This window comes from Rhinopithecus roxellana, chromosome 8 (assembly GCF_007565055.1).
Source record: "Rhinopithecus roxellana isolate Shanxi Qingling chromosome 8, ASM756505v1, whole genome shotgun sequence".
Taxonomy (NCBI): Eukaryota; Metazoa; Chordata; class Mammalia; order Primates; family Cercopithecidae; genus Rhinopithecus; species Rhinopithecus roxellana.
Genome location: NC_044556.1, coordinates 87,738,654 through 87,760,096, shown reverse-complemented (window position 1 = coordinate 87,760,096; position 21,443 = coordinate 87,738,654). Strand labels below are relative to the sequence as shown.

At 48.8% G+C, this 21,443-nt stretch overlaps 1 protein-coding gene across 11 annotated transcripts in view; it reads right to left on the bottom strand.

Moving 5' to 3' along the window:
* CNIH3 (cornichon family AMPA receptor auxiliary protein 3) overlaps positions 1 to 21,443 on the bottom strand; it is a 372,243-nt gene that overhangs the window by 148,062 nt on the left and 202,738 nt on the right. For 2 of the 11 annotated variants that reach the window (XM_030937102.1, XM_030937101.1), the window contains exon 1: positions 1,908 to 2,866. The exons of the other annotated variants lie outside the window; for them this stretch is intronic. In XM_030937102.1, coding sequence (XP_030792962.1) covers positions 1,908 to 1,988 — 81 coding nt within the window. In that variant the 5' untranslated portion in view covers positions 1,989 to 2,866. Of the gene's footprint in view, positions 1 to 1,907; positions 2,867 to 21,443 lie in introns of those variants that run through there. 11 annotated transcript variants of the gene reach the window in all.

The window sequence follows — 21,443 nt, the reverse complement described above, 5'->3', positions numbered from 1 at the left end:
GGACCAGTTCAGAGAACTCCAAGCCAGACTGAGTTTGAGGGAGCTCTCTGGTACCTGACACCCTCTGGCCAAGGCAAAAACAGAAAACAGCAAATGAAGTATTGCAGAAAAAAAGGGAGTAGTTGGCCTTCTAGAATGCAAGTAACTCCCCAAATCCAAAGAAGCTGAGGAAGTTCCTTTAAAGCACATTAGCAGAGGTTTGCTGCACTGCTTGGGCATGGTCTAATCTGTACTCCTTTGTATTCTCAATCAGGTAAGTTTCCTTTTCCCTTAAGAACTGTCAGCAACTTCAAGTCTCAATTTTCTACCACAGATTAGATCCAGCCTGGCAGAGCAGAGAAGGGAGGGTTTAAAATCCCAATACTTATAAACAGCAGAATTTTTTTAATCATCCCCCAAATATCTATGTTTGAATTCCCTGTCACCCCCTCCCCATTCCTGTCTACTGATGCACGGATTTACACCATCTGAAAAATGGGGGAAAGCTTAGTGATCATCCAGGTCAATTTTCTCACTTTAGAGATGTGGAAGGAAGCCAGCAAGGGTCTTTCCTAAGGTTACAGGGTCGGAAGTCGCCTTCCTCCCCGAGTTTCCCCTCTCCTCTCTGTCAGAGCCCTGTAGCAGGAGCTGCTCTAGCTGCTTAGTTCTATTCTAAGACAAACTCTCACTCCGCAAACCACTTACACAAAACATGGGCATCTCACGCACCCTGCAATTTTCTTCACGTCTTCATTTTGGGGCATCCCCACCGTATGAGAGTCTCTGATGCTCACCAGAACCATGCCTCCAGGAATTCGTCTCAGGGTTCTTCCCTGTCACCTAGACTCTGGGCAGGGCAAGGCTGTTAAAGGTGGGAAATTATGCACTAGGATGCTCTTTCTAAACATTTGGCCTTGGTCATTCTTCCCATCAGCCCTCTGAGGGTGAGGATAAGGGGCTTAAACAACTTCAGTGAAGAAAGCCTTGAGAGTTGCATGCACTCGCTAGATGTTGCACTGTCTTTGAGAGGACCAGCGTATGCACTCTTGCGCTCTCAGTACTTCTCTTCCGCTATTCAGAAGCTTTCCCTCCTCTATTCCCACCCACACCTAAAGAACTGGGATCCAAGGCTGCCCTCCACCTGGAATAGCCCCGGGAAGGGTGACATGAAGCTTGTGCGGGCTGGAGACTCTGGGGGCCTAGCGGAGGTTCGCCACCTGCAGGGGGTCTTCAGGAGTCGGACGTTCAAACGCCAAGAGGCCAGAAGAGGACACCGTCGTCGCTCTCCACGGTCTCTCTTCGTGACTTTTCTCCACGGCCTTAATGATGCCTACCCTTCCCCAGTCTCCCTCGTCTCCTTGCTCTTCTTTTCCTCGCCTTTCCCCTGCCGCCTTCCACTTCGACCCCATCGCCCAGTCTCCCTCCTCTCCGCGGGCTCGGCCTCTCCCCACCTCTTACAAGGCGCTCCCATCGTGTTTCCACTGTCTCCAATTATGTCTAAATGCAACCCACCACAGATGCTGACATTTTAAATGTTTAGTTATTATAGCTACTTGACTAATTGCCGGGACCGACGGCGGCGCTTCTCCTTAGCCTCCTGCCGCAGGAGAGGAGGGAGCGGGAGAGGAAGGGGTTAGATGTGGTTGTAGCCGCCACTCCCCGGGGCCCGGGGCCCGGGACCCGGGACGCCCGGTCGAGCCCTGCAGAGGGTGTCCCACCCGGGCACCAGCGGCCCCCCGACTCCAGCCAGGGCACCGAAGGCGCGCCCAGCGGGATGCAGCGAACTGCCTCCTGCCCCGGGACAGAGGAGCGGCAGAAGGTCCACCCTCCCGGTCCGCCCACGCCCGCAAGGTGGAAAAAGTGGGGTGAAATAGGGGAAATTTAGCGAAATTGGGGCGAAAAAAGAGAGACCAAAGAGGGTTACTCACGTGCCAGATGGCGAAGAAGATGAGCGCAGCGCACAGCACCAGAGACAGCATGTAGCAGAACGCAGCGAAAGTGAAGGCCATGGCCGGCTGACCCCAATCCCACCACACACGCCAAGAAGCCCCTAGGAGCCCGATGCCTCCCTCGAGGTCCGCACTCCCTCAAAGGAGCCGCGTCTGCACGCTCTTCTCTAGGCTAATGCCCAGGAGGGCGCACAGCTAGCGGAGCGACTCCAGGGTCAGCGAATAGGCGCTGGATTCCCGCAGGCTCCGGCGACCCCAGACCCGGCCCTCCGACGAAGACAGGGAAATGTGTGTCGAGTGTCGTTGGCGGGAACTGTCCCCAAATCGAAGACGAAACCAAATCAGCAGCGAACACCTGCAAATTAGTGTCAAGCTGTGAGCCCCTCGAGACCAACACGACAAGCGATGCAAGGACTCCACGGAGGACCAAGGGAGGAGGTCCCGTCCGTCCCAGGAAGAGCTCTCTGCTTTCCGCCACTAAACCGCAGAAGAGAGACCAGCGCTCCGCTCCGGACCCTCCAGCGCCACGGGGGCGCAAACGGATAGTGTCCAGCGAGGTGCCTGGGGGGCCTCCGAGCTCCTCCCAAATCCCACAGCCGGCAGCGCTCTTTCCCGAGAGAAGGGGTCTTTAGGTAGCCGGGATGAGGTAGGTTCAGTTGGTCCTGAGCCCCAGACGCGGCTTCCAGCTCAGCCGTGCGCTCCGGGGCGCGCCAGTCCCCAACCGCGACTCTGGCCAGCCGGCCTTGGCAACCCAAGTGTCCCGGAAACCGGGGGACGGGCCTGGGTGGGCACTGGCTCCACTCAGCGGGCCAGCTCCCGCCCGGGTGGCTGTAGCGGCGGGTTTCAGGCCAAGCGCTGTAGCTCGCTCCACCTGCTGCTGCTGCCGCCGCTGCCGCCGCTGCCGCCGCCGCCGCCGCCGCCGCCGCCTCTGCCACTGCGAGAACTGTAGCGGTGTGACCCGGGATTCCCTCCTCTCGGCGCCCCACCCTGGACTCCTGCTCCACTGAGCGCGCCCTCCTCGGCGGGCGGAGACTGCAGGGCCGGGAGCTGAGGAAAGGTGGGTGGCGAAGCGCGGCCGGACGTTTGGTGGCCGCTGCCGCCACCACTGCAGCTGTGCGCGCCCGCCTCTCGGAGGAAACTTGAAGCCAGCAGTACCGGCAGGGCTGGAGGCCGAGCGGAGGTGGGGCGGGACCGGTTGGAGCAGGGACTCTTTAAACACGTGCGTCTGGAGGAGGTGGGAAGCTGCGGAAGGGTATGGTGTGTGCCTCGCGCCTAAACGCGGCAGCCGCCCCTCCCGGTTCTTGCAGTTTCGCCTATCGGAGTGGGAAGTGTGAGGACTTGGGGCGTTGCCTAGTGTTGGTTGGGGATACAGTACAAGCCTTGGATCCCAAAGCTGCTTGGGTGGATTTTACCAAACTGTAGGTGGATTTTACCAAACTGTAGCATACTCAGTGCTTTGGACTGCGTTTACTGCTCTGCTCCCAGACCCTGCAAAATTCTCCATTAGCGTCCTTCCGTTGCATTCTCTACCCTACTCAGCCATCCGACCTTGGGATTAGGGAAACGTGGACTTGGTGGACTATTCTGGGCTGAAGAGGAAGCAACGAGGGCTCGGTGGTATTGGTGGTGGTCTAGTGGAATTGTCAAGCGGATGCTTTGGGAAGTAGAACGTTTTCCAGCTCCTCGTTACCTAACCTCGTTAATCCTTAGTTTCCTTATCAGAAAAACATAAATAAGAGTAGAGTCAAGCCATTTCAAAGGATTAAAAGGGAACACAAGTAAAAAACCTAGCACACAGCCTGGCACTTGGTATACATCCAATAAATGGTAGGGATTATTAATTGCACCCTTTCCCCTAGTGGCCCAGCATCTTGGAAGTTCACCATGCTTACTTTACAAGAGATTTCTGACACTGCAGTGAAAGAGGTCCAGTCATTCCAGATAGAACTTCAGTTTCAGATAAGTCATCAGATCCAGAAAGCAAGGAGAAATATCCTGAAAGACCACTGGCAAATCTCGGTGAAAGACTAGACGCACCTCATGGATTGGAGTGAATCTTAGAACACCCGGTACCTTGCACAGGGTGGGAACTAGATAAATAACTATTGCTTGATTCTGACTTTGGTGTGCTAGCTTTCCTGTTCACAGCTGTGATTCCGATGTCTTGAGAGCTGGAAGGGATGAATTCCAGCAAGCTAGAGATACAGCTTTCTAGTGACAGAACTGGAATCCTGTCTGCAGATTCCTAATCCTGGGTTCTTTCTAGTGTGCCCCAACATTCCTGCAACTGTTTGGCCACATCTTCAATTTATTTATTTATTTAATTTATTTATTTATGAGATGGAGTCTCACTTTGTCGCCAGGCTGGAGTGCATGGCGTGATCTCAGCTCACTGCAACCTCTGCCTCCCGGCTTCAAGCGATTCTCCTGCCTCGGCCTCCCAAGTAGCTGAGACTACAGGCACTCACCACCACACCCAGCTAATCTTTGTATTTTTAGTAAAGACAGGGTTTCACCATGTGGGCCAGGATGGTCTCGATCTCTTGACCTCGTGATCTACCCACCTCAGCCTCCCAAAGTGCTGGTATTACAGGCGTGAGCCACCATGCCCTGCCCTTCCATTTATTTTATTTTTTTTTTTTGAAGACAGAGTCTTGCTGTGTTGCCCAGGCTGGAGTGCAGTGGTGCTATCATAGCTCACTGCAGCCTCAAACTCCTGGCTAGGACTGCAGGCATGCACCACCAAACCCAGATAATTTTTGTTTTGTTTTGTTTGCAGACATAGGTCTCAATATATGGCTAGGCTGGTCCGAAACTCCTGGCCTTAAGCAATCCTCCAGCCTTGGCCTCCCAAAGTGCTGGGTTTATAGGTGTGCACCACAGTGCCTGGCCTCATATCTCCCTCCAGTTTAGAAACTAGATGCCTTTCAGTGAGAAGTGGAGAAACTAGAGCAAATCCAGAGACTGTTGACCAGAGCAATGAATTGGTCAACATTTTATTGCCTCTGGGTCAGGACTGGCTACATACTTTGGAGGGCCAAGTGCAAAATGAAAATGTGGGACTTTGTATTCGGCCATTCTTGCATTGCTGTAAAGAAATACCTGGCCAGGCATGGTGGCTCATGCCTGTAATCCCAGTACTTGGGGAGGGCAAGGTGGGCAGATCACCTGAGCTTAGGTATTTGAAACCAGCCTGGGCAACATGGCAGAAACCCCATCTCTACAAAAAATATAAAAATTAGCCAGGTGTGGTGGCATGCACCTGTAGTCCCAGCTTCTTGCAGGGCTGAGGTGAGAGTATTGCTTGAGCCCAGGAGGTCAAGGGTGCAGTGAGCTGTGTTCGTGCAACTGCACTCCAGCCTAGGCAACAGAGCCAGACCCTGTCTAAAAAAAACAAACAAAAACAAAACAAACAAACAAACAAAAAGGCTGAGGCTGAGTACTTTATAAAGAAAACAAGTTGAATTGGCTCACGGTTGTGCATGGCACCAGTATCTGCTCGGCTTTGGGGAAGGCCTCAGGGGTGCTTATATTAATGATGGAAAGTGAAGCAGGAGCAGGCATATCACATGGCAAAAGCAAGAGCAAGAGAGGGTTGTGGGGAAGTGCCACACACATCTAAATAACCAGATCTTGCAAGAACACTGTCTTTATTGCAAGGACAGCATGAAGCCATGAGGGATCCACCCCCATGACCCAGACACCTCCCTCCAGGCCCCACCCCCAACACTGGGGATTACATTTCAACATGAGATTTGGGCAGGGACAAATACCCAAACTATATCAAGCTTCTTGTTTAAAAATTAAGAATTTCAAGACAGCAACAGCAGCGCATTAAGCCAAGCATGAGGCCCTTCTGAGCACAAGACCCTGGACAGCTGTAGAAGTTGAATGCCTACAAATGTAGCCCTGCTCTGGGTTATACCCTATGTTGCTTTCTCTTTTACATAAGTATTTCTTCTAGTATAAATTGTCATTAAAGAAAATTTGGAGGCCAGGCACCATGGCTTACACCTGTAATCCCAGCACTTTGGGAGGCTGAGGCAGGTGGATTCCCTAAGGTCAGGAGTTCATGATCAGCTTGGGCAACATAATTAAGACCCTGTCTCTACAAAAATTAAAATAAAATTAGCCAGGCATGGTGGTGCACACCTGTAGTCTCAGCTACTCGGGAGGCTGAGGCCGGAGGATTGCTTGAGCCCAAGAGGTCGAGGCACAGTGAGCTGTGATCATGCCACTGCACCCCAGCTTGGGTGACAAAGCGAGATCCTATCTCCAAAATATAAAATCATTTGGAAAATATAAAAATGAAAAAGATAAACACTACAGTTTGCTGCTGTCAGATACGACCAACACGATCCTGGTATATTTCTTTCTAGCTGTTTTGTTTTGCTTTTTATTTTATATAGCTCATTTCTTTTCATTGTTGTAATTATACTGTAAAAAATTTCATGACACGAAAACAATGAGATAATATCAAAGGAAAATTTAAGAATTCAAGAATTTTGAGTCCCTTTGGGACCGATCTGCTCTTTTGTTTCTGCTGGTTCTTGTTTATGGAGTCCGCGCTTCTTATCCATCTACTAGATTTTTTACTGTGCCAACCTTGTTTTGAAAAATTTTCTTACCGGCATTTGAGGCCTAAAATGATGTTATCTATCTCTAGGGGGGATTTTCAACTTCTTTTGCCAGGTGTCTAGGAGAGCCTAGTGCTCCAGGATTACCTTAATCCAAATTCAGCATTTGAGATTTTCCAGGATGACCAAGATAACTGTGGTCTGTGTGAGGGCTGCTTTATTTCTGGTTCAGCCTTACTCACATGGAGCAGTCCTTCTGGATCTCAAGTCAAAACACAGGGCTTATCAAGTCCCAACCCTTGATGGTCCTTGGATTCTGACTTTTGCCCCTAACCCCACAGAATACTAAAGGCATAGCTCAGTCTCTCAGCCACCTCCTCAAGATTAAGAAATGCCCCGAGAAAAAAAAAATGGCCCCAAGAGCTAAACCAACCCCTCTAGATTCTGAATCACTCTCAGATTTTGACCCCAGTAATTCCTTACTCTCTTATTAGGTCTTTGATGCTTTCAAGAAGATGTTTTTATATTTCATTCAGCTTTGTAAGTTGTGCTCAGTGGGAGAACTGGTCTGAATTCTCTAGAGCAGCATCTGAGAGTCTCTACATCAAAATAAAATTTCAAATTTAAAAATGGAATCCATTATCCTACTACTGTGACTTTCAGCCACTGCTTTTCTTGCCATTTACCGGGTCCTGCTTTGCCTTGTTTTATTAGTTACAGAATGATATATTGGCAAAGGCGACTGCAAAACTTCAGAAAATAAGAACCCCAGGCAGTTACTGATCGTTATTTCAAAATATTTTAGTGTCCATAGTTCTGGGCACTGTCAGGGATCCACAAGGTTTCTAGTCTAATTGGTGAGGCAGTAATTCCTTCACAAGGCAGTGTTTAAAAAATCAAAAAGTACTAGTGACACAGTAGAGGAAGGCAAGGGAGAAGGTGATTGGGAATGGATGTTGGGTGGAGTGACCAACCTACATTGTTTTCTCTACTGTAGACATTGAAAAGCCAATTACTTGATTTTTTTCCCCACCCGCCATGCAGCCAGGAGAGGCCATATGACACGTTTGAACTCTTTAGATAATATTTCTTTTTGCCTGAAACGCAGACCTGATACCTGGAGGTACAGCAGCCATCCTGTGACCATAAGGAGGAAACCAGCGCATTAAGAAGGGAAAGCTAAGAAGATACAGAGGGCAAAGGTCACTGACACCATGATCAAGCCACTCTACCAGGCTTTAACTTCCTATTCCCTGACTTCTTGTTGAAAGAGACAATAAAACTTCTCATTTTTTTTTAACCTATAGAAGTAAGGCATTCTGTTACTTATGGGTGAACACAATTCTTAACTGATGTCATGGTTTAATGGGGGTAGGGATCCTGATGTGAGAGGAAATTGAGATAATCAGTTTATGGCCAGTGTAGCAGGGCCAAGACACTATTAATGTCCCAAGCTCTTTTGCCTTCCTGACTTGCTAGCCTCAGTATGTGGATTTTGTTCTCCCATTCTGAAGGCATAACTTTTGGGGAAGAGTAAAGGAAGCCCTCTCCAGAGATCTGCTACATCTCATTGGTCAGAACTCTGACATTTGGCCACCACTACCTAGTTACAAGTGAATCTGAAAAGGTGAGTGTTTTCTCATTTCAGCCTTTATAAAATAGAAAGGCAAAGGAAGGGGGGTTTGAGCAGCTTTTGAACAACCAGTTCACATTTTTGCTACATTGCTATAGTCAGGTTTTCTGTTACCAACAGCCTAATACAAATTCCAGGGGCCCCAAGTTCTGCTGACAACTTGGTGTATAAGAGAGACAGTGCTTTGGGGTTAGTATGATCAGGGAAAGTTCATAGACAAAGTAGCAACCTAAGGCAAATTACATCACACTTTTTCTCTGCTTGTAAGTAAGCCTGAATGTTCCATGTTTTCCTGACCTATTCTTAACCTATTCCTGCTCCTCCTGAGTTGTTATACATAAATTAGTTTTGATTTTCTGCCTTTTCCTAATATATAACAATACCTCTGTTTATTGAAGGTGAAGGCAAATACAATTTGTATTAGTCTGTTTTCACACTGCTATAAAGATACTACCTGAGACTGGGTTATTTATAAAGGAAAGAGATTTCATTGACTCACAGTTCAGCATGGCTGGGGAGGCCTCAGGAAACTTACAATCACAGCAGAAGGCAACAGGGAAGCAAGGCACATCTTGCATGGCAGCAGGAGAGAGAAAGAGAGAGAGAATGAGGGGGGAGTTGCCAAACACTTTTAAGCCATCAGATCTTGTGAGAACTCACTATCAGGAGAATAGCAGGGGGAGAACCACCCCTGTGATCCAGTCATCTCCCACCAGATTCATCCCTCGACATGTGGAGATTACAATTCAAGATGAGATCTGGGTGGGAACACAGAACCAAACCATATCGCAGATGCTCCTAATGATAGGGTTACATCCCAGTAAACCCTTTGTAAATTGAAAATAGTGTACATCAAAATGCATTTAATACATCAAACCTGTCACACGTTATAACTTAGCCTAACTTACCTTAAATATGCTCAGAACATTTACATTAGCCTACAATTGGGCAAAATCATCTAACACAAAACCTATTTTATAACAAAGTATTGAATATCTCATGTCATTTATTAAATGCTGCACCAAAAGTGAAAAACAGAATGATTTTATGGGTACTTGAAATATAGTATCTATTGAATGTATTGCTTTGGCACCATTGTGAAGTTGAAGTTGAAAAATCTTAAGATGAACAGTCATTAAGTCAGGGACTATCTGTAAAGGGAAGCATCAGGGTAAGGGAAGAGACCACCCCTCATATTGTCTTATCCCCAATTTCTGCCTCCAAAGAAAGAAGAAGTAAAAACTAAAAGTCAGAAATGAAATCCACACGCAGACAGCCCAGCGCCGCACCCTGGGCATGGTTAAAGATCGACCCTGACCTAACTGGTTATGCTATCTGTGGATTCCAGACATTATATAGAAAAGCATTGTGAAAATCCCTGTCCTGTTCTGTTCCATTCTGATTACAGGTGCATGCAGCCCCCAGTCACGTACCGCCTGCTTGCTCAATTGATCACGACCCTCTCATGTGGACCCCCTTAGAGTTGTGAGCCCTTAAAAGGGACAGGAATTGCTTGCTTTGGGAGCTCGGTTTTTGAGACATTAGTCTTGCTGACGCTCCCAGCCGAATAAAGCCCTTCCTTGTGTAACTCAGTGTCTGAGGGGTTTTGTCTGCGGCTCATCCTGCTACAAGGGGAGAAGGGATGCAACTCCCAAGAAGTATGCCAACATACAAAACCCCAAATCAAAGGTCAAACTGTACCCTTGACTGGCCCAAGTCGTCAGCTTGGCCCTCTTTCTGCTCTAAAGCTTTTTAATGAACGTTCACTCCTACTCTGAAGCCTGCCTCAGTATCTCCTTCTGCCTTATGCCCCTTGGTTAAATTATTATTATTTTTTATTATACTTTAAGTTCTAGGGTACATATGCATAATGTGCAGGTTTGTTACATATGTATACTTGTGCCATGTTGGTGTGCTGCACCCGTCAACTCGTCAGCACCCACCAATTGGTCATTTATATCAGGTATAACTCCCAATGCAATCCCTCCCCCCTCCCCCTCCCCATGATAGGCCCTGGTGTGTGATGTTCCCTTTCCCGAGTCCAAGTGCTCTCATTGTTCAGTTCCCACCTATGAGTGAGAACATGCGGTGTTTGGTTTTCTGTTCTTTTGATAGTTTGCTAAGAATGATGGTTTCCAGCTGCATCCATGTCCCTACAAAGGACGCAAACTCAACGTTTTTTATGGCTGCATGGTATTCCATGGTGAATATGTCCCACATTTTCTTAATCCAGTCTGTCACAGATGGACATTTGAGTTGATTCCAAGTCTTTGCTATTGTGAATAGTGCCGCAATAAACATACGTGTGCATGTGTCTTTATAGCAGCATGATTTATAATCCTTTGGGTATACACCCAGTAGTGGGATGGCTGGGTCACATGGTACATCTAGTTCTAGATCCTTGAGGAATTGCCATACTGTTTTCCATAATGGTTGAACTAGTTTACAATCCCACCAACAGTGTAAAAGTGTTCCTATTTCTCCACATCCTCTCCAGCACCTGTTGTTTCCTGCCTTTTTAATGATTGCCGTTCTAACTGGTGTGAGATGGTATCTCATTGTGGTTTTGATTTGCATTTCTCTGATGGCAAGTGATGATGAGCATTTTTTCATGTGTCTGTTGGCTGTATGAATGTCTTCTTTTATTTCTTCTGAGGAGGCAAGAATTGAGGTTGCTGCAGACCCATACTTTGGTGCCGCCTGACTTGGATACATTCCCTAACTGCTAACACCAGGACATGTTAACCCTTTTCTTGCGTGTAATTTATTGCACAATAACTTTTTAAAATTTTTGAGTGCTGTGAAAGGAAAATAAAATCTCAGGACCAGAAACTCACTAAGCTGAAGGACTTAGTGGGAACTGGGTCACACAAAGGATGAAGGGCAAGCTAGGAACTGGGTCACACACCAATCTCCCATTTTCTTCCTGGAATAGATAGCTACATACCTCCCTCACCTTTTGCTCAGGAGGAAACTCCTTGTAGGCCGCAAGACTTTTACCCTAAAGCAGTTCTGTTAAATTTCACCCTGACAATGCAAATTAACCACTTACTTTTACAGGTAAGGGACCATGAACAGACCTAAAAGTCATCCCTTCATCTGCCTGAGACAAATGCATATCTGATTGCTTCCTGCACTCTGTGATTATTTTATCTTATGTAAAAATGCAGATTCCACTGAGCACCAGAGGAATGCATAATTGACTCTTTCCCTATCACTCCTTTCAAATGAAAAATGTGGATTCAGTAAAGCTAATCAAAAGACTCAAAGGAATGCAACCGCTTGCCTCTTTTATCTACCCTCCCTTTTTTCTTCTTCTTCTTCCCCCTGCTGCCTGCTCTTTTCCCTTTAAATATTGAAGCCCCCAGACCCTCTGGGAAAAGCAAGGACCACAGATGTTCCAGTGGTTATGTGTCCCTTTTTCTTGGGTGTGTCCTTAACCTTGGCAAAATCAACTTCTAAAAATGGCTGAGACTTGCCTCCCACCATTTTCTTTTAATTATAGTCCGTACCATTGGAAAGGACCGAGGGCCAGTCCAGCTGTGTGGAGGCCCAGGGACTTAATTCACTGCCAGCCAATGTCTGTTGCTCTGCATGCTCCTGTATACCTAAGTTGGCACTGTTTGGCTTAGGGTTGTGTTTATTTAACTTGCTTGGCACACATTCACGTGTGTGGGAAGCTATGAATTGCAGATTTGTGTGTGCTGGCTAAATCACCTTTTTCTTTAAAATAACTAAAATCTAACTTTGAGCCCCCTTTCTGCTTGACTGGCAGGAAATTCAGTATCAGCCTTCACTGGGGCTCCCCACAAAATTGGGAAAAACTTCTGGGAGACTTTCATAGCACCAAAGCACCTGGCTGCACCTCCCTCTGCCATTGGTCCTGGGTCCACACTGGTTCCTCCTGAGACATCCCAGTGTAACTGCCCAACAGGTTCCTCCTGCCCACTGCACAAACAAATCAACTCACTGAGACCATGGCTTAAGTGTTTAACAGCTCAGTGGAGGGTCAGGATGACAGCCTTTGTACGCACCCTCTTGTTACCGAGTTCTTGTCTGGCATCCAGGAAGAATCAGGTTGTGTAAATGAACTGAAGGGTGGCGAATGTGGAGGATTTTATTGAGTGGTGGAAATGGCTCTTAGTGGGATGGAGCCACCATGGATAGGAGGACGGGAAATACCAGGTAGAAGAGTGCAGTCCAGGCCAGGCGCAGTGGCTCATGCCTGTAATCCCAGCACTTAAGGAGGCCAAGGCGGGTGGATTACGAGGTCAGGAGATGGAGACCATCCTGGCTAACACAGTGAAACCCCATCTCTACTAAAGAAAACAAAAAATTAGCCAGGCATAGTGGCGAGCGCCTATAGTCCCAGCTACTCGGGAGGCTGAGGCAGGAGAATGGCGTGAACCTAGGAGGTGGAGGTTGCGGTGAGCCGAGATTGCGCCACTGAAATCCAGCCTAGGCGACAGAGCAAGTCTCCATCTCAAAAACAAAAAAAAAAAAAAAGGAGAGTGCAGTCCCCAGCAAGGGTGACACCCTCAAGCCAGGACCTGTAGCCCAAAGTGAGAACATGTACTTACGTTTTCCCGCCTGAATGTTGCCTTTTCCAAAACCAGCCTGGCCCACCCTCCCCCCATCCTGTATTTATAAATACTCCAAGCTCCACTGGTAGAGGTGCAGCAGAGAAGGAGAGAAGAGAAGAAGTGTCTGAATGTCAAGAGGAGAAGATGCAGCTGGACATGGGAGACTATGGTTGGAGAGAAGTTCGACTGGGAACAGCCAAACTCCAGGGGAAGACCATCTTCCCACTCCATCCCCTTTCTAGATCCCCATCCCACTAAGAGCCACTTCCACCACTCAATAAAATCCTCTGCGTTCGCTGTAAGAAATCAAACATATATCTCAGTCCTGGGCCCAGTACAAACACATTCCTCCATATATCTCAGTCCTGGGCCCAGTACAAACATTCCTCCATTTGTCTCAACTTCCTGGGCCCAGTACAAACATTCCTCCTTTTGTCTCAACTTCCTGGGCCCAGTACAAACATTCCTCCATTTGTCTCAACTTCCTGGGCCCAGTACAAACATTCCTCCATTTGTCTCAACTTTAGAAAAACACCACCTGGAGAGTCCCCGATAAGGTCACAACCGTTTGTGGAGTGGTTTTACTGAAAGCGCAGGAACCAATAAAAAACTGCTAAATGTATAACTTAAAATGTTAACCAATTGTAATGCTGTAACCAAAAGAATTCCCTTGTTTCTCTGTAACCTTACATATCCTGTTTACATCGGGCTATAAAAAGTGAGCACATGCATCGTTCGGGGCCCTCTTGTATGCTGTGGAGCAGAGGGACCAAGTTCGAACTTGCAGTAAAGATCCTTGCCGCTTGGCTTTGACTCTGGACTCTGGTGGTCTTCTTCGGGGAATAAACGGTCTGGGCATAACATCTGGGGGCTCATCCGGGATTCCCCAAGCCCACCAGACCCCTGGTCAACGGATCTACTAGGATCGATCTGCTGATAGGTGAGCCGGCTCGTCCCCGTTTGTCTGTCTGTGTCTGTTCTGAACCTGTATCTGTGACTCGCGAGGTCTGTAACTGAAGCTGAAAGCTGACATAGTCCTGGCGGACGCGCTATAGGACGGCCAGCGGAGACCGGTGGGAGACGTCCCCTGGCTCTCATCTGATTCTTGACTGAATTAATTCTGATCCAGATTTCTGGAGCGCACTCGCGACTGACATAACTTGTTGTCGATATTCAGCAACTCACTTTCCCTTGCAGAACCTGTTCCAGCAACTCACTTTCCCTTGCAGGACCTGTTCCAGCAACTCACTTTCCCTTGCAGTACCTGTTCCAGACGCCACTCCGGGCGCTACTGTTTAAGATGGGTAATACCCAAAGCACACCCCTATCTCTCCTCATAAATAATTTTAAAGATGTTAAAGCGAGGGGCCATTATCTTAGTGTAGAGGTAAGGAGGGGAAAGCTGAACACGCTGTGCCGCTCTGAATGGCCCACCTTTAACGTGGGATGGCCACCTGAAGGGACTTTCTGTCTTCCTGTCATCACCAGAGTAAAATCCAAGGTTTTCCTGCCAGGACGCGCCGGACACCCAGACCAGATCCCATATATTCTCATATGGCAGGACCTTGTTGAGAACCCGCCCCCTTGGCTGTCCCCTTTCCTACTAGCCCCCGAACCATGCAAGGCACTGGTTGCTCGGCCGCTAAAATCCAAGCAACCGACCGCCCCCCCCATCCTGTTTTACCTGATAGCGGGGACCCACTGTCCATAGATCCCCCTCCGTACCCCTCCGGGCCCCAGACCCCAGCCCCCCGGGCTGAGCCGCAGGAGGAAGTAGGCGGACGGGAGGCGGCCAGCGCACCCAAGCTCACTGAAAGTGAAAGTAACTCTGAAGGGCCGGCGGGGCGGACGCGAGGGCACACTTTGCGGATTAGCCCCCACCCAGCCGCCTGACTCCACAGTGGCTCTACCCCTTTGGGAAATAGGACCCCAGATGACACGGGAATCCCCAGGCTCCAGTACTGGCCATTCTCCACCAGTGATCTGTATAACTGGAAGACTCAGAGTGCCCGGTTTTCAGACAACCCCAAAGATTTAATGGCTTTACGAGATAGTGTCATGTTCACCCACCAGCCCACTTGGGATGATTGTCAGCAGCTCCTCTAAATTTTGTTCACAACGGAGGAGCGAGAAAGAATCTAGGTAGAAGCTAGAAAGTTGGTCCTGGGGGACGACGGTCAACCGACTGCCAACCCCGACCTCATAAATGCGACTTTTCCGCTGACCAGGTCGGCGTGGGACTACAACATGGCAGAAGGTAGAGGGCGGCTACACCTTTATCGCCAGACTCTAATGGCGGGTCTCCGGGCAGCTGCTCGCAAGCCCACTAATTTGGCTAAAGTATACTCTGTTCTGCAGGGAAAGACAGAAAGCCCAGCTACCTATTTAGAAAGATTAATGGAAGCTTTTAGACAGTACACCCCCATAGACCCAGAGGCCCCAGGAAGTCAGGCAGCTGTTGTAATGTCTTTTGTAAATCAGGCAGTCCCAGACATTAAAAAGAAACTCCAGAAATTAGAAGACTTAGAGGGAAAACAGATTCAGGACCTCCTTCAGATAGCCCAGCAAGTTTATAATAATAGAGATACTCCAGAGGAAAAGCAATTTAAGGCCACTGAAAAAATGAACAAGGTCCTGGCAGCAGTAGTACAAAAAGAGCATCTACAGCCAGAGGACGCCCAACCTAGGTGGTCCCCCAGACATGATAATCTAAGCAAAGATCAATGTGCCTACTGTAAGGAGGCTGGCCACTGGATGAAGGACTGCCCTAAAAAGAAACAACGCAGAGGACAGGGACCCCCTAGGTCTACATCCGTACTAGTCACTCAAGATGAAGACTAGGGAAGATGGGGTTCGGACCCCCTCCCCGAACCTAGGGTAACTTTGCAAGTGGAGGGGTCCCCAGTTCAGTTCTTTGTCGATACGGGAGCACAGCACTCGGTCCTAGTTAAAACTAATGGAAAATTATCCTCCAAGTCCTCATGGGTACAAGGGGCCACAGGAATTAAGAAATACCCCTGGACGACACGAAGAACAGTAAACCTCGGAGCCAGGAATGTAACCCATTCTTTCCTGGTCATCCCTGAGAGCCCCTGTCCCTTACTAGGGAGGGACCTGCTGACTAAAATGGGAGCACAGATCCATTTCCTCCCTGAGGGGCCCATCGTGACCAATTCCCAAAATCAGCCCGTGCCGGTCCTGACTATAAACTTAGAAGATGAGTACCAGCTCCACCAGGAGCAAGCGGCCCCTGACCAGGACATAGCAACCTGGCTTCAACAATATCCAGGAGCTTGGGCAGAAACAGGGGGCTTAGGACTAGCAAAACACCATCCTGCCTTGTTTGTTGAACTCAAGCCTGGGGCAGACCCCGTTCGGGTACGTCAATACCCAATGCCCCTAGAGACCAAGAAAGGAATTGCACCACATATACCCCGGCTCCTCCACCAAGGGGTCCTTCGCCCCTATCACTCGCCCTGGAATATACTCCATTGTTGCCGGTACAGAAACCCAATAGCGGAGAGTACAGACCTGTACAAGACTTGAGAGAAGTCAATAAGAGGGTTATGGACATACATCCAACTGTGCTGAACCCATACACCCTCCTGAGTACCCTACACCCTAAACATCAATGGTACACTGTTTTAGATTTGAAAGATGCTTTCTTCAGTTTGCCTTTAGCCCCTCAGAGCCAAAAGCTCTTCGCCTTCGAGTGGACTGACCCTGAGAAGGGCATAAGTGGCCAACTGACATGGACCAGACTGCCGCAGGGATTCAAAAACTCTCCTACCCTGTTCGATGAGGCCCTCCATGAAGACCTGGGTGAGTACCGACACAAACACCCTGAAATAACCTTACTACAGTATGTTGATGACCTCCTGATCGCTGCCGAGACCCAGGAAGCTTGTATCCAAGGGACCAAGGGTCTCTTACAAGCTCTAGGGGATCTGGGCTACCGAGCCTCGGCAAAGAAAGCTCAAATCTGTAAACCAGAAGTAACATATCTGGGGTACCTGCTAAGAGGAGGGCAACGCTGGTTAACAGACGCCTGGAAGCAAACTGTTCTGCAGATCCCCAGGCCACAATCCACCCAACAAGTAAGGGAATTCCTGGAATCGGCGGGATTTTGTAGATTATGGATCCCTGGGTTCGCAGAGATGGCTAAACCCTTGTATCAGGCAACATGGGGACAACAGCCATTTAATTGGACAGAAGAAGCCGAGTCAGCTTTCCAACAGATTAAAACCGCCCTACTCTCTGGCCCGCCCTGGGACTACCTGATGTCACCAAGCCCTTCCACTTATACGTGGACGAGAGCAAGGGTGTTGCCAAGGCGGTGCTAACTCAGAACTTAGGCCGCTGGCGGAGGCCAGTTGCCTACCTGTCGAAGAAATTAGACCCAGTGGCTGCCGGGTGGCCCCCTTGTCTCCGAATGATCGCAGCCACGGCCCTGGTGGTACAAGATGCTGATAAGCTTGTCATGGGTCAAGAATTACGGGTCATTACCCCACATGCCATCGAGGGTGTACTCAAACAGCCACCTAATCGACGGATAAGTAACACCCGGCTCACCCACTACCAAGGACTACTACTAAACCCCCTCAGGATTACTTTCCTGCCCCCAACAACCTTAAACCCTGTCTCGCTGCTGCCCAACCCGGACCTGGACGCCCCGCTCCATGATTGCACCGAGATACTAGCTCAAGTGCACGGAGTTCGAGAGGACCTGCAGGACCGCCCACTTCCTGACGCTGACCTCGTTTGGTTCACTGATGGAAGCAGCTTCATACACCAAGGCCAGAGGTATGCAGGAGCAGCAGTGACTTCAGAGACTAAGGTAATTTGGGCGGAACCCCTGCCCCCGGGGACATCGGCCCAGAAGGCCGAACTGATAGCACTCACCCAAGCTCTTACCTTAGGGGCAGAGAAGAAACTGACAGTATACACAGACAGCCGATATGCTTTTGCTATGGCGCATATACATGGGGCCATTTACAGGGAGCGAGGGTTACTAACGGCTGAAGGAAAAGAGATAAAAAACAAGCAAGAGATCCTAGCCCTGTTAACAGCCCTATGGAGACCAGAAAAATTGGCTATTGTACATTGCTCAGGGCATCAGAAACCAACCACTCCAATTGCTCAAGGCAACTTTCTGGCAGACCAAACTGCAAGGAGTGTGGCAAAGGCTCCCAACCAACTCCTTGCACTCCAGCTCCCTGATCCAGGCCCCCGGGACTTGCCATATCTCCCTGATTATTCAGAACAAGAGCTCCAGTGGATTGACAAACTTCCCCTGAAACGGATCCAGAATGGGTGGTGGACTGATACTAATGACCAAACTATCCTACCAGAAAAATTAGGACAACAAGTGTTGGAACACATCCACCGAACCACCCACCTAGGTGCCCGGCGGATGATAGACCTGATCAGACGCTCCAAGCTCAAGATCAGACATATAGCCGAGACGGCCAGCAGCATCGTGACAAGCTGCAAAGTCTGCCAGCTTAACAACGCCTATCCCCAATCCCAGGCTGCAACGGGAACAAGGCTCAGGGGAACCAGGCCCGGTATCTACTGGGAAGTACATTTTACTGAGATAAAGCCAGGAAAATACGGGTATCGGTACTTACTTGTCTTTGTAGATACTTTTTCAGGGTGGACTGAAGCATTCCCAACCAAAAGAGAAACCACTCAGGTTACAGCAAAGAAAATTCTGGAAGACATCCTCCCCAGGTATGGCTTCCCCATCCAGCTAGGGTCAGATAATGGGCCGGCCTTCGTTGCTAAGGTAAGTCAGGATTTGGCTTCCATCCTTGGGCAAATTGGAAACTACATTGCGCTTACAGGCCCCAAAGTTCAGGACAGGTAGAAAGGATGAATCGGACCTTAAAAGAGACCTTAACTAAATTGACTATGGAGACTGGCACTAATTGGGTGGTCCTTCTCCCCTACACTCTGTTCTGGGCCCGTAATACCCCTTACAGACTGGGCCTTACCCCTTATGAAATCATGTATGGCAGACCCCCACCCCTGGTTCCCAGCCTAAAAGATGATCTGCTCAAATATGAAACAGAAAATGTCTCTGAACTCTTATTTTCCCTATAAGCCTTGCAGAAAATTCATCAGGAAATCTGGCCCAAGCTGAAGGAACTATATGAGACCGGTCCCCCACCGACACCCCATCCATACCAGCCGGGAGACTGGGTCCTGGTTAAGCAACACCGACAAGAGACCTTAGAATCCAGGTGGAAGGGACCACTCCAGGTACTCCTAACCACACCCACCACCCTAAAGGTAGAAGGCATCACGTCGTGGATCCACTACACCCACGTCAAACCAGTGGACCCAACCTCCGACCTTCTGGGGCCAATCACGGCGGCAACTGAAGCACCGGCCACGTGGACTGTGGACAAAGCTAAGAACAACCCCTTAAAACTCACCCTGCGCCAGCAGCATAGCTCACTGCAAACATGCAGCTAGGTAGTCTAACCCTAACGTTAGTCGCCCTAGTGGCCGCTGGGGCAGACACAAAACCAGTTCCTAACCCCTTTGTCTGGAGATTCTGGCTTTATGAAAACCGAACCCACCCTGGGCAACCTCATAAGCCCGGGAAGTTATTGGCCAGTGCTGATTGCCCCTACACAGGGTGCAGTGACCCAATTTTGCTAAATTTTACTGGTTTTCAGATAGCCAAACCAGTGGTACCAATGATATGTTTTGAGTTTGATCAGACTAAGTACAATTGTAAACACTATTGGTGGCACCAAAACGCAGGCTGCCCCTACAGTTACTGTAAAATGCACTCAGTCAGAGGGTGGGACGAGCAATCTGGGTGGAACTTCTACCAGCAAGGTAGAGGCGGCATCTATACTTGGATAGTTAAGGACCCTTGGAACTCCCGCTGGACCATGCCTCAACATGGGGCTGTATACTATTCCTCTTCCTCCACGTGGCCTAGCAGTCACCTCTATCTGTGGCGTGGCCTAGTTCAGGTACGGCCCCTGGTCCATGGGGATATCCAATGACAGGAAGACAGACTAACACAAGATTTACGTCCTTTCTCCTGGTTAGAATTATTACAAGAAGGATTAGAACTTGCTAACCTTACAGGACTTCACAGCTTGTCTGGCTGCTTTCTGTGTGCCACCCTAGGGCGTCCACCACTAACCGCTGTCCCTCTGCCATGGGAATCCTTTACCCAAACTAACAACCTTCGGAATCTCTCAAATGCCCCTATTCTTAATGTGCCACTGTACCGGAACCCCAGTCAGGAGAAGTTTCCCTACTGTTTTTCAGGCACTAACTCTAGCCTCTGCAACATCACTGTAACGCCCCCTAATACCAACCTGAGGGCCCCACCGGGCATATTCTTTTGGTATAATGGAACATTGTCTAAGAACTTATCTGGTCCCTCTGTTACCAACCTACTGTGTCTCCCTGTCACACTAGTTCCCCGGTTAACTCTACTAACTGCCGGCGAGTTCCTGGGGTACACCGGTAACTGGACTAGCACTGCTATTCACCCAACCCCTAGACCGAGACCTGCACGAGCCATATTTCTCCCCCTCATTGCAGGAATCTCCCTCACCTCATCCCTCATTGCGGCCAGACTGGCAGGGGGAGCCCTAGGTCACACCCTCATAGAAAGCAACAAGTTGTACCAACAATTTGCCATTGCTATGGAGGAGTCGGCTGAGTCCCTTGCCTCCCTTCAGCGACAGCTCACATCCCTAGCTCAGGTAACCTTGCAGAACCGGAGGGCCCTAGACCTACTCACTGCTGAAAAAGGTGGTACATGTATGTTCCTGAAGGAAGACTGTTGTTTTTACATAAATGAATCAGGGCTTGTAGAGAACCGGGTCCAACAGTTAAACAAGTTAAGCATAGAAATGAAAAAACAGCAATTTGCCTCAGCTGCAAACCAATGGTGGAATTCCTCTATGTTTTCTCTGTTAGCTCCCTTCCTTGGACCCCTGCTAAGCCTACTATTTCTGTTTACCATAGGACCCTGTGTTATTAACCGAATTTTGCCAGTTTGTCAGGAAAAGGTTTGACACCATACAGCTCATGATCCTCAGAGCCCAATACCAACCTGTAAACGCGGAAACAGAATCAGACTTATAAGACCCAAGATTGACTCCAGAGGTACCTGAGAAACGGGGGAATGTAAGAAATCAAACATATATCTCAGTCCTGGGCCCAGTACAAACACATTCCTCCATATATCTCAGTCCTGGGCCCAGTACAAATATTCCTCCATTTGTCTCAACTTCCTGGGCCCAGTACAAACATTCCTCCATTTGTCTCAACTTCCTGGGCCCAGTACAAACATTCCTCCATTTGTCTCAACTTCCTGGGCCCAGTACAAACATTTCTCCATTTGTCTCAACTTTAGAAAAACACCACCTGGAGAGTCCCCGATAAGGTCACAACCGTTTGTGGAGTGGTTTTACTGAAAGCGCGGGAACCAATAAAAAACTGCTAAATGTATAACTTAAAATGTTAACCAATTGTAATGCTGTAACCAAAAGAATTCCCTTGTTTCTCTGTAACCTTACATATCCTGTTTACATCAGGCTATAAAAAGCGAGCACATGCATCATTCGGGGCCCTCTTGTATGCTGTAGAGCAGAGGGACCAAGTTCGAACTTGCAGTAAAGATCCTTGCCGCTTGGCTTTGACTCTGGACTCTGGTGGTCTTCTTTGGGGAATAAACGGTCTG